Source organism: Chelonoidis abingdonii, chromosome 8, assembly GCF_003597395.2.
Source record: "Chelonoidis abingdonii isolate Lonesome George chromosome 8, CheloAbing_2.0, whole genome shotgun sequence".
Classification (NCBI taxonomy): Eukaryota; Metazoa; Chordata; order Testudines; family Testudinidae; genus Chelonoidis; species Chelonoidis abingdonii.
Genome location: NC_133776.1, coordinates 16,596,278 through 16,609,938, shown reverse-complemented (window position 1 = coordinate 16,609,938; position 13,661 = coordinate 16,596,278). Strand labels below are relative to the sequence as shown.

Sequence of the window (13,661 nt, the reverse complement as noted above, 5' to 3'; positions counted from 1 at the left end):
GTTTGTCAAGCTACTTTAAATTCTCATATGAAAGCACATGTTTGTGGGGATGCGGAGGGTAGGAAAGGGGAGGAAACATTTTTGTATCAGGTTGGTAGCAGAGATTTGGTGTCTTAGAAGTAGTCCCAACTGCTGGCAGAAGTGGATTAGTGGACAGAGCCCAGGTGAGGTGTTCCAAGAAATGAGTTAATTGAAATTGATCATGTTGCTCTGTGATCTACCATGGTTCTGCAGTGTATAACATAGATATAACCACTTCACATGCACAATATACACTGTTATTAAATCATACCCCTCAGGATTGGAGGTATTTCAATGGACTACTTTGTTTCAAGAAGTTAACTTAAATGACTGTACAGTTAAAGTGTGAGGACCCCAAAGGTCATTTCTTAGCAAATAAAACTAAACCAGAACATATCATAGCTGATGACAAAGCTGAGACTCTGCGATAGGAAACTGAGAGAAATTACATTGCTCTATTTTTAAACTCATGTTTTGTTAGTGCAGGAAAATGAGGCTAAGACCTTCTCCTGAACAAAATGAAATTCTTATCATGGGACTCATGGTGGCATGTTTTCTTCCCCATACTTGAGCAGCTTATTCTTCTACCTTCGCATTTACTCAGGATACGCTATATTTATGACCTATATTAAACACTGTTAAAATAGCAAGAATCAAGTGTTTCCACAAGAGAAGAAACATTACTCATTTTTACTCCTAAGCACAGATTTCTTTTAAGCCACCAAGAGCCAAAATCAAATTTGCTATCTCTGTACAAAGCCAGAGCTCAAAGCCACTGCACTGAGTAATTGCATAACACCCTGACTACAGGAAGATAAGCATATACTTTTATAAGGGTAGCTCTCTCAAAGGTAAGCATAATCTTACACTGCTCTCAAAATGCTACTCGGGTTTCAAGCAAAGATCTCCCGAGGAACGGATTAAGCTAATAAGTTTAAGAGCAAATATTTTGTTGAAAAGAGCTCTCCTGAGTTTTTCATGATTCAGATATTTGGCTTCCAAAATCTCCCTGTGAAGGTTCGGTGAATGAAGGTCTTCTTAAAGTCTAACTCATGGAACACTCAGAAAGGCATTTGATTTAGAAACAATTCTGCTATGTCAGATTCTCCCTATTCTTCTCTGCTATTTATCACCAAGCATATTTTATACAAAATATATATATATATATATATATATATATATAAAGGGGTAAAGGCGGTCATTATTATTAAAGCGGAAGGACTGGGAGCCAGGAGATCATGGTTCTAATTCAAACTCAGAACTTTGGCACACTGCATAACCTCAGGGAAGTCACTTATACTCTATGTCCCAGAATGCCCTTGGGGGATCAGAATAGTGACCACAACTACCCCACAGAGGAATCGTGAAACTTCTCTTATTCAACACACTTCCAACAAACAAAGTTTGAGGATGGAAAATGCCATAAAAGCGCAAAGTAATATCACAATGAACAAAAATTCAGTTTGAATAAACAGTTCATCTGCAACAAGAATGATCAGGGGACTGGGAGGGCTGACATAGGGGAATTTGAAAAAAGCTTTATGAATAAACTTTTCAAAAGCACTTAAGTGACTTTGGAGCCAAAGTCCCATTGACAGTCAATGGGAGTAGGGACTCTGTCAACTGTACCCCCTTAAGTAAAGCCTGGCTAAAGTACGATTAAGGAACTATTTTAACAGCCTACAAATATCTGAAGGGTGTAAACACCAAGATGGCAGAGGGATTATTTAGGATGGTACAAGGAGATATAACTAAGGCTAAGGAGATTACATTTAGAAACAGAAAATGTAGGCCTAATATCAGGAGAAACTTCCGGACAGGAAGATGTACTGTGGAATAGCCACCAAGGAAAGTAGAAGCAGCCTCCTTGCTCAAGATTTAACATTAACCAGAGAAAACACTAGAAACTGTACCTTCGGACACATTCCTGCACTGGCAGGGAGATGGTTTAGATGAGCTAGCAGTTGTTTTCAGTGCCTACCTTCCATGATTCTCCTGTTGTTTTTCCCCTACCTTTCTCCCTTACTCATAATCTTCTGTGACATCACTGTTGTCTCCATAACAACAGAATGTGATGTCAAAAATAAAGAATAATTAATTCCCATGCAGAGAATTAACAGCCTGAGATGAACTCTGCAAAACACATACTTTCATGCAAACATATTAGCAAAATATAATCCATAGATATGTCGGAGCCCAAAGGCCTCTGGCCTAACATGGTGTCTGTATGGCCAATTGTCGGTCATCTAAAGGTCACACTAGTACTGTGTGAAGCACCGTAGTGCGGTGTGCAACCTTAGAGGGCCGTGTGCAGATTCCTGCCTTTTTACCTGGTCACCTAGAGGTTAGGCTAGGGCCGTGTGCAGTCTCCTGCTCTTCTGCCCAGCAACCCAGGGATCAGGTTAGTGCTGTGTGCATAACACCAGCGTGCCTTGTGCAAAGGGGCCCAATCTGACCAATAGTAATGCAGTTCAAAGGGTCGGATTAGGGTTGTGTGCAAAACTATGCTAGTGTGCTGAGTGCAGCTTCTAGCGGTTTCTTGTGTGCCATGTGCAAAATCTGCCCACGTAGGGAGCAACAGCTCGGAACCTGGAGGGTGGGGGAGCTAGGGACCAATCAAATTCTGCCAGGTGTAAAACAGTCCCTGGAATAAAACCATGCCTCAAGCCAGGGTCTGTAGGAGTATCCGCTAACTGACTGAGGGACCTGATCAACCCTTCAGACGGGGGTCTCCTCCGGATATAGCTGGCTCGTGTCGTGTGTTTTACTTATTATTTCCACGGTATTTTTCACGGATTTATTATTTTTGCAACGGTATTTTCTACGGATTGCTTATTTATTCTACGGTATTTTTCCACAGATTCGGTATGCTTCTGGTGTCTGTTCTGCTGGTCAGCTGATCCTGGAATACGGTACTTGCTCACTAACTGTCTGTGCTTTGCCTAACCTCTCCCTTGCTTTTTCCCCTTATTTGGTATACCACTGCATATGCTGCTATCTGTCATAAATATATGTGTATATGGTACCAAAAGTGAGTTGTTTAAATAACTGCTATTAAGTTCAACTTGGTGTCTTTAATAATAATATTTGGTTAAGTGTGCACACAATTCCTTTAATTTGGTGTATTCGTTTACCTTTTAGCAGTTGGTTTTGATGTTAATAGATGTAAATAGTTTGTTTTAGGTTGTGTACAGGTTTCCTATACTCATAGTGCTATTAATTGGTTTTGAAGTATTTGGTTATGTGTTAATGCATGTAAATAGCTTGGTTTAGATTGTGTTAATGGTACTGTTAGTTGATAGAAGTGCTCCTCCCCAGCCCAAGTTGTGATTTTTTCCCTGTTAATAAACGGCCACGTGGTGTTTTTCAAGTTTCCAGTCTGTCTGGTCTTGGTTTTTCCTCACTCGATCAAAAGAACTTTACCGAACCCGCATTCGGGTCGGACAGATATACACACAGGCACTATTTTGTGTACACACACACACACACACACACACACACACACACACACACACACACGTGTGAGATAAATATACACAAGCAGAATTGTTTCTACATAAAATGTCTTTTTCAAAATTTTCCATGAATTATCAGCAACTCTAGAAGGGAAAATTTAATACTTACCGGGATTTTTTTTTCCAACTAAGGATAAGGCACTTTCAAATACACCATTTACAATGGATGAAATCCTCCATTCTGACGCATCAAGCTTTTTCTTTCTTTGCTCAGACTCAGCTATTCTCCATTTAAAGCGCTGGCATTTTAATAACTTTCAAATCTGTTATTTAAATATTAAGACCTCATCTTCCTGCAGGTCCCGTTCAACCTTTTATAAACATCTGTCTCAGCTTCCCAAGCTGCAGTATGAGATAATACTAGCTCTCCTCCATTCTGTTTAGCCCTGACATATCACAGCTAGTTCTGCCAAGCTACAGGTGGAGTAATCACTATCTGTCACTTCCGTAGCCCAGGTTCAAACCCACTCGTGATTAAAGTGACCAAAATAAAAAATACAAGAAAACTGATTTTTAATAGATATACCCAAATGATTCACTTTAAACAAGCTTGGGTCATCTTACTCGCTTCCTACACAACACAGGTACATGCCACAATACTCTCTATATTATCTTTGACATTAGTCAGCATGACTGACACTGTTTCACAAGGGATGAACATATAATCTGAGTCTGCCACGGGGCAGTTAGAATACATGTGTGATGGTGTAATGTAGAAATAATTATTTCTCTGCAGGAATAGACTGCGAACACTTAGAATTCTTCTTCCCACAGCCCTCTCACTAAAGGAGAAATCCATTCCACCCATACAGACTATTCCACCCCCCCCCCCCCCCCAGAACAGGGCCAGGGCAAAGTGCTACCACACAGTTCTTGCACAGCTACTCCTCCAGCCAGTGAGTCTGCATAGCAGCTGCAGCCCCATCATGTCATCTGTCTGAGGTGCCTGGGGCCGCTGGATCTGTATAACTTCTGCACATATACAAGGCCAGCATGGGGATCTTTGCCCTGCTGCATAGAGGTATGTAGGCAGCCCTGCATGAACTCAGACAACACAGACCCCATGAAGCCCTTATGCAGGGCTTAAGTATGTACACACTTGCTCTGGGGTGACTTTCATCCTCCATTCCAAACTTCCATGCAACAAGACATCTATGCAGATTCCTGCTGTGACAGGAGGATTCTGCTAGCGGTACTGTGAGTCATTCGGGAGTCTGAACTGAAGCCAAAACTCTCAGCTTATACCCATCCTCAGCTTGTCCAGCCCCAAAAATTCTATTTTTGAAACGTACAGGATTTTTTTGGCACTTAAACTATAAATGTATGTAGTTAAACACAATTCCTTCATGTTGTGTCTCCATTTTTAAGAACAGTCTGAGAATGACCTCAGAAATATTTGCTTTTATAAACAACTGACTCCTCTTCTCCTTAGAAGGAAACAGATAAAACCTTTAGGCCAAAACATGTACCATAGATCCTTACATTTTAGAAGGAATGGGATCCTTTATTTCAACCCAATTTTTAATTTATTAATATTAACAGGGATCCTCAAAACAGCTGGATAATCTAAAGTGAAGAGAATAAGATGATAGGACATAGACTAAATGATCTACACAACAAAATAAAAGGTTTATTTCTTATTGGACATTCACCCACAGATTTTACTTAATACTGCGTGATGTGGGCATGCATCTGAGAGCAGAATTTGGCCCAAAGAAAAGTGTGTATGATATATAGTAAGCGACTGTGAATGGCAGGCTTTGATTCACTTTGTTTATATGTAAGAACTTGAGTTTGTTACGATTTTTGTATCCTATGCAGAAAAAAAAAAAAATCACATTTAACCACTTCACTGCCAACCAGCTGGTATCAGAGTCACTTCATCCTGAATGGAAACACCCACAACTTGAAAGGTATGCTACATTTTTGGCCTAAAGAACTTCACAGCATCTTTCTAGTCAATCTTTTAGTTCATCTTCCCATTAGAGATGAGCCAGAGGGTAGAATCTGGGCCTCAGTGGAGTCAAAGGTAAAATGATTTCAATAGGGCCAAGATTTCACCCCAAGTTGTTAAGTTGAGACCCACATCTGGACTTTTACAAACTTCTGGGATGTTTGGTTCAAACCCAATATCACTAAACATTGACATCAACTGCCGGGTTTGAAATGAGCCCCAGTGCAAATTTCCGCCATTAAAACATATAACGATTTACCTATTACTAAGTGGAATCAATGTTACTTCAACTACATTCATAATCATAATCCTGGACTGGAAACAAAGAGAGAGGCAAGCAGAGATGACTGGAGGAAAACACTGAGAAAGCCCCTTCCTCAGTGGATGTTAATTCTTGTTCAAAGCAATGCGAAGGAAGAGAAATAGCCGTGTAACAAAGAGGCCCCACCACCTACTTCAGCCACTGAGTCCATGTCTTGCGCATGCGTGGAGACTCGCCCCAGGGCCTCAGTCGGTGTGCCTGCAGGTGAGTGGCTTTGCTGCACCAGATCAGGGAGATTGATGTGCCCAGCAAAGCCATTGCTGGCTGCATGGCTAGAACGCTTTTTTTCACCAGTGGTCTGCAGAGACACAAGGTACAAGGAAGAGGAGAAGGAAAAAACAAATAGATCTAATGCAGTAACCCAGGTATCAAAGCAAGCACAGAACAAGAGCCCTCACTGCCATATTCACCCCATGCAAATCTGGCAAGCAGCAAAATATAAAACAGGAGGAAGAGAGAATTAATCACAAAGTAACTTCAGAAGCAATTAGCCATGTTACACCAACAGGAGATGTCTGATGATGATGATTTTGAATCAACCTTTTTGTAACAAAGTAACCATGGACCAAATTCTCACTTTGGGCATGCAGGTGCAAATCCCCCTGGGTCCAATGGTACACCCAAGTCAGTCTGTGAGAAGGCCAACGCCCACTGACTTCTGTGAGATCTGGGCTTGTATGGTGGAGGGCAGATTTGGTCCCTCTGCCTTTTAAAAGCTACAGTGATAAGGGGTCTGATTGCAGGATTCCCAAGATCGCTAATACAGCTCCAAAAGCAATCTTCTGGAGCACAAAACATCAATGAACTGCATCAACATTTCCCTTCCACAGAATAACAGATCTATTCTTGTCTTGCTATGCACACAAAGCTCCCATTAGTATCAACAAGGGTTACACACCTCTGTGGAGAGGAGAAAAACCTACTCCAGATACATTTTTAAGTAAGTGCTCTAATCCAAGAAAGTCTTACTTAATTTCCTCCTTTCTTATAGGCCCACTAGCAACCAACAAAGCAGATCTTCTCTCTAGACTGCACAAGTCATGTGTGATACCTGTTTGGAGAATCAGGAGTCTAGCAGAACTCACAGGCAGGGCACTACAATTCCAACTGACTGCTACTATTATCAGGGGGTTGTGATATGCAGCCACAGATGACACAGCCCTGATCCTTGCAGCTGCCAAATTCTCACGTTAGTCAAGTACCAAAGACAGAGGAAGGAAGAAATGATTTACCTGAAACTGCTGTGGGGCTCATCAATGTTTAGAATTCAAGGTCAGTCTCCATTTCTCCATGACATAACTGAGTCTGCCAAGTAACTGTCTATATTAGACACCTGTGCAGACAAGGGCCCTGTTTCTTTCAAACAAGCAACCACCCTCTCTAACGTGTTTTTCCCATGCAGACAGGTCTTGTTATGGAAGTTCTCCCCCATTGCTATTTTTATTAGCAATCACACTTGCAGCCTATCAATTTCTGTAGCTAAGGAGATGTGGCCATCTGAAGTGTTTGTAAAGACCCCTCAAAACACAATCTGACTAGGGTAACAAGTGCAGCTGCTAAGTGTGATAACCTTTTGCTTTATGCAGCGTTATTGGTCCCAGGATATTAGAGAGACAAGGTGGGTGAGGTAATATCTTTTTTTGGACCAACTTCTGCTGGTGAGAGAGACAAGCTTTCAAGCTATGCAGAGCTCGTCTTCAGGTCTGGGAAAAACACTAACAATGTCACAGCTAAATACAAGATCGAACAGATCGTTTAGCATAAACAGTTAGCTTATGGGCTAAAGGATATGTCCTTTGATTACTGAACACCTTTCACCTTAAAGCTGGGCACTGTCCTTGTGCATGGAAGAGGGCAGAAAAGCCCTGACCATACAAGTCAACAAGAGTCTTTCCATTGACTTCACTGGGCTTTGGATAAGGTCCTAAGAGAACAACAGAAGATTTGTATATGACACTATATTTTCTACTATCAATTTGATTTTTCAGCTGCCTGTTAGTTTTAAAGTCCTTATCTGACACCAGTGCTCTCATTTGGTATTGTTTGCGCAGAGCAAGTTTTACACTAGCAATGCTTAATATCAGCATTTCAAAAGTGGCTGGTTAATCATGGTTGTGGCGTGTACTTGTATTGAATTTAATTAACTTCACTGGCACGACAAGGTGGACAAGTATCACTATGCTTCAAGAATCTCTGTACAAACCAGGCTGAGGGGCAGTAATGGATTAGATGGGTTTTATACGATGTGCTCATTTTGCATTGAATCCATTTCTGATTCTGCAGCAGGACGAAGTTCAAGTTGTGAGACTTTTTCTGCTGTCTCCTTTCTTTCTTCTGGAGTTGCATGGGATTTCTCTCCCACGCTTTGGGTCTCAGTGAGAAGTCTTTGGCTATTTCAAAAGGAGAGCAAATAGCTCTCTCACCTTTCTTTGTATATTCTTCCTGCAAATGGCTACTTCCAGCTGGCATGTGTTTGGCTGGTGGAGAGTTTGGGACCACCGTGCTGCCCTTCTCTCCCCATCCCTGCCATGGCCTGGAGTAATATTTTGACAAGGGCAAACAGCTACATTATCTACTGCTGGAGGGCAAGTGCCTGTTCATAGGTCACCTAGGTTAGCCCTTGGGAAGATTTATTTTTCCCCAAAGGAAAAAATAATTGATATAGTAATAAATCATCATTCTTCTCTAAGAACATTGGGGACTGTGAGTAGGCACCTTTTCCAATCTGCTATAAAAACAAAGACCTCCGACACTATGTAAAGTCCAAACTCTCATCCCTCCTGGGGTTTGGCTTTATTTCAAAACAATCAGATATCAAAGACCAGCTCAAACCTACTCCACAGGCTTGGCAGCTCCTAAGGTTCTTCCCTCGGGGCTGCCCATCCCACATCCTAGATCCTTTCCTTCTAGGCAGCTACTCTCAACTCCTTTATGTTCAGGCAGGGTGAGGAGTCACTGGCTGCACTGACTCAGCCGAACCCCTCCCCCAACAAGATGAACACCTGCCAACAGAGTGGGGCTTTTCAGGAAAATTACCATCTGCCTGTTTCAGGAAAATCTACAGCATGATAAAGAACCACAACAGAAAAAGAATCTGAGGCTTCTCCATGAGCAATTTTTTTAATGTGCCTTCCTCAGTCTTGCTCTTTTATCACAATGCAGTTGAAATCAAAGTAGTATCTCTCTAAATCATCCTTGTTTACATACTGTACTCCTCATCAGGATACCCATATGAGGATCAAGAATGGTGGAATAGAAGCCAAATAGAAATGAACTGGGGATATTTGATGAATGTGGTGGACCAAGATTTCAAACTGGAAAGGCCAAAAATGTACCCAAAATATTCTGTGGGATAATCACAGCTTTATTTCAGCAATTTCTTAAAACCAGAAGTTTATTGTGACCTTTGGAGACATGCTTGATGTCCAGCCAGGAGACTTCTCCACTTTGCATTCCATCATCTTCATAAATGCAATCATTGACATTATGTTCTAGGTTTCTTGGTCCTTCTTGTACAGAAGCCAAGATATTGCAATTAGAGTGCTCAGATAAGAAGTTATAATTATACTAAATCAACTGAATGTCTTTGGCAGATGGCTAAGTGGAGGTGGGGAGGGGTTGAAAAATGGTGAAGAGAAAGGGAAACTTTGGGCCAGATTCCAATCTCCAACAATGGTGTATATTGAGAACAACCCTTCTGGCTTGGATTTCCTCTGGTTTTACAACAGAGTAAATTAGAGCAAATCCCATCCCATTCTTCTAGTATTACTACTCATTGCTGTTTGTCGTTGTGAGAATCATTTGTTTGTCATATTTGTTTATACAATATAATTATATTACTGAGCCATTAATGAACACAATTTAATCAATCATTTTCTGTTTAGAATATACAGTAAAATTATTTTTCATGCTTACGAAGACAAAACCTCCTGAAAATGTTCCACAGAAACTCTTATCTCTGACTTACCTCCCTTACCATTAAAGTCCCTTCCCTGGAAATACTGCTAAATGTATCTGCATTGGATGTTTCTAGACCATGGGATGCCACCATTCCTAGGTTGTATGGCTCATTGCTTCCAGGAACTCCTGTTGGTCTAGTGGTAAAATGGAAAAACATTAGTGTTGCAAATTTCTGTCATTAATGTAGAAAAATGTATTACTTCTTCTGCATCTCATTTCAAGATAGAATGCAACTGGGTGTACCACAAGGGTATGTCTACACGGCACATTAAGCTCTGGGACCCCATGAATAGGGAGGGTCCCCAACCCCAAATGTCAACACAGTAATTTTTAGTCCTGCCGCCCAAACCCCACAAGCCCAAGCCAGCTGACCTGTGCCAGCCACAACAATGCTGGGGGTCTTTTATTCCACTGTAGACATACCCTGTGAGACCTGGGCTTGTGGACTCAGTGTTTCCAAGCCAGTGCTTGAGCATCCACACTGCATGGTAAACCTGAGTTTATGATTGCTGGACCCAGATCTCACAGCCATGCTAACATGTGCATACTGCACTATAAAGCCCTTCTGACTCAGGGTTGCAGCTTGACCTGCATCCACATTGTAAATGACCAGGCTTGCACTTGAGTCATGGTGGGACTTGGGCTCTGACTCACCCCCCTAGCCAGGTCCTAAGACTCAGGTCTTGAGCATTTGCTGATCTGGGTGAGACTGATTTTCTGTGAACAGAATGAGAACTTGGGCTCAAACCTGAGTCAGAGCCCAGGCTTAGTGTGCAGTGTAGACAATCTTATTACTATTTTGGCACTATGAGTAAGGATCAGGTTGTGGTGAATTTTCACTGCTTTCTCTTTATAGGGTGTCATTCAGTTCTTGCCTATTGTAATCTTGCTCATTCTATTCCTGTATGCACGTGCACCTGATTGTAAGAGCAAAGAAAGTCTATCTATCTACTTGGAGGCTAATGCAAAGAGTTTTATGACCAAGCAGTACAAGTGCTATCTCCCCAGAGAAAATCATTCAGTTTTTACAAATACAAGTAAAAGGGCAAGAGACAGAGGGTGGATTCTCTAGTCTGTTAAAGCCACTTTGCATCATGCAATTGGCATAAAGTGGCCAGAGATAGCCAGCGAAGAATTTGCCCTATGTAGAGGTGGAAGCAGAGAGGGCATGTCAGGGATATTCTAAAGACAGTGTGGTGGAGCAGAGCTCCACCATGCCTGATCCTCCACTGGCATAAGGTGCCTTACCTATTGTGTGAAATAGGAGCATATTGCATTCATGCTTTAAGCTGGTCCCCATGTAACATACTGTAGTGTGCATATATACATATAAAGGGCTCCCCCTGCCTATATCTTTATGGTATTACAAAGTGCTCTCATGACTTGATTGGACAGCACCAAACCCTGCAAGCCACAAGTAGTGTTCTCCTGGTATCATCAAAACAAAAAAAGGGAAGTATGCTATAAATAGAGTGACAAGGTCTTATAGATATATTATAAACAAAGAATGATTGTTTAAGATGTGTTTTAATACATATTTAACACATACCATTTCCCTCATGGTATGCATTAGAATTAGAGAGGTCGGACTTAGTTTGTCGTGGTGCTGAGTAAGTACAGATATGTCAAACCATGCATTTCACTGATCATCACATTCAATCCTGGAGCGCTCATGGCTTGATCCTGCATGGTGCTGAGTGTGTCAATTCTTACTGATATAGTGGGGCCACACAAAAATTCAACTGAACTCAGAGGTCAACAGCAAACCAAGCAAGGATTAACCAGGTCTATCTATATTAAAAAACATGTCAACAGCTGTTTTGAAGTTGTTGATAAGTCCTGCATTGAGAATGCTTTCATTGGGTGTTTTCAATCAACACAAAGCAGTCTATTTTTAAATGCATTATTCAGGTGCACACCTCCTTCTCAATGGCTACTGTTGACAAACAGGCCACTTTGGGCAGCACCCATAAAAACGTGCATGCACCAATGCACGCGCAAAGTCCCACCTTTTGTCCACAGAACATTGCTTATGTCGTGTGTGTGTACCCTTTTGTGTCCAAGCACTGTAAGTGTGCCCAAATGTTTATTGGCACATGTGGTCATGATGTTTAGACTCTGGATCACATTCACAACTGGTATCAGCAGGTGCAAATGGAGTATTCCACCTGTGAATTTGATGCTTTATCTGTAATTTGCCCTGTCATGTATATTGCAATCACTATGGGAACATCTTCCCTGCAGTTAACACATGCTCCTATTCAGGTGTTGCCCCTAACCTCCCTCCCAAGTTTGGCAGTGCTGTAAGCCTGGTTGAGTTGTGGGTTAGAGTTTGGCTGATACTTTCACTTGGGCTGGTAACTCACCCATTACGGATATAGGTTAAATCACCTGAGTGCTGATAGTCTCTAATACCTTCCCACAATTCCCCCTCTCATCCCGTATGCCCAGTGGAAACAAGTTTTCCCACAATTCATTGGGAAAGAATCAGAGTGGCTCATCTTACAGCAGCACGTAAACCACGATATACACCTCCAGAAGTCCTGGCAATACACACAGCTTGAGTGAAGACATAGTAACTCAAGTGTGGCTTTGCAGTGTGGCTACTCATACCTGGGTTAGACTAATCTGGGTCCTGATCACTTGCGTTAACTCTGTAGCGAGGACATACCTTTTGGAACTACAGGGAACATCCTGCACTAATCTCATAACACTGCAATACCCAAGTACAACAAGTGACTTGCAAAGGGATCACAACCATAATGCTGTAGTACATGTATTTTAAGTCTGTAACTCCCCCCTGTTTATTTCATTCTTTCCATGCCAGTGATGGTCTATGGTTAAGGCAGCGAACTGGGTCTCAGGAGAGCTGTAGTCTAATCCTGGCCCCACCACAGGATTCTTGTGTGACCTTGGACTGATCACTGAAGGCCAGATCCTTGGGTAGTTGAAATCAGCACAGCTCCACTGAAGTCAATTTACGCTAGCTGAGGATGTGGCCCTTCCTCTTTCTGTGCCTCAAATCCCCATTTGTTAAACAGGTTTCAAAATACTTTGCTACCTCAGAGGGGATTGTGCAGATAAATTCATAAATTGTTGGGGCTCAGATACTATGATCAGGGCCGCAGAACAGCTGATAAAGATAGAATGAGAATTGAGGGAGTGCCAGGCCTCACAGGGGGCCCTCAAGCATTATTCTGTTGTGGTTTTGGAAGATGACAAGCATGTACAGTTACTATAGCAACTACAGTAGGCCTGATCTGGCTTTCACTGAACTCAGTGGGAGTTTTGCTGCTGAGTTCAATGGGAGTAGGATCAGGCCCATTAATTTAAGTGCAATGCTGAGAATTTGATCTCTCCCAGTAAATAACTTTCCAATTGGGCTTATGAAATACTGATTTTCAGAGTCAATGAATCATCCAAAGTTGTGAGTGTGCTCCCGGACCACTCACTGAACTCAGATAGATGGAATACTGGCACCACCACACCAGAAGCAATAGGAATAGGAAGGTCAGTGCAATATTACATTGTTCTCAAACTCTTCCACAATGCAGACCGCATCTTAGCAGAGAGTGTCCTATGGTCCTCTGTCTTCCCATTCACGACTGCACTGTGGCAACTATAATGACTGCAATTGCCTACATGGAAAGTAAAATCAGTGAAGCATTGATGTATTTTTAACTTAAAATTCTTGGTGAAGAGCCTAGACAGTGAAGCACATGGCAGCAAGGAGGAGGAGCTAGCCCATGTGACCTGCCAACTCTCCAAAGACTACCAGCAGGGGCCAGCGGACTGTCAGTGGCCCATGGACCAGTTTGGGAACTGTTGTGCATCAAGGTAAAATTATGATTTCCTGAGGAAATAAACATTTTGCAATTTCACAGCCTTG

At 42.0% G+C, this 13,661-nt stretch overlaps 1 protein-coding gene across 12 annotated transcripts in view; it reads right to left on the bottom strand.

Annotated features, from left to right (window-relative positions):
• The window catches only part of TNIK (TRAF2 and NCK interacting kinase), a 317,025-nt gene that overhangs the window by 17,622 nt on the left and 285,742 nt on the right, over positions 1-13,661 (bottom strand). For 8 of the 12 annotated variants that reach the window (XM_032783680.2, XM_075068395.1, XM_032783676.2 and 5 more), the window contains 2 exons: positions 9,780-9,906; positions 5,946-6,110 (listed from right to left, as the gene is read on the bottom strand). In XM_032783680.2, coding sequence (XP_032639571.1) covers positions 5,946-6,110; positions 9,780-9,906 — 292 coding nt within the window. The remainder of the gene's footprint in view (positions 1-5,945; positions 6,111-9,779; positions 9,907-13,661) is intronic. The other 4 variants (XM_075068396.1, XM_075068389.1, XM_075068394.1 and 1 more) reach the window with 2 other exon arrangements.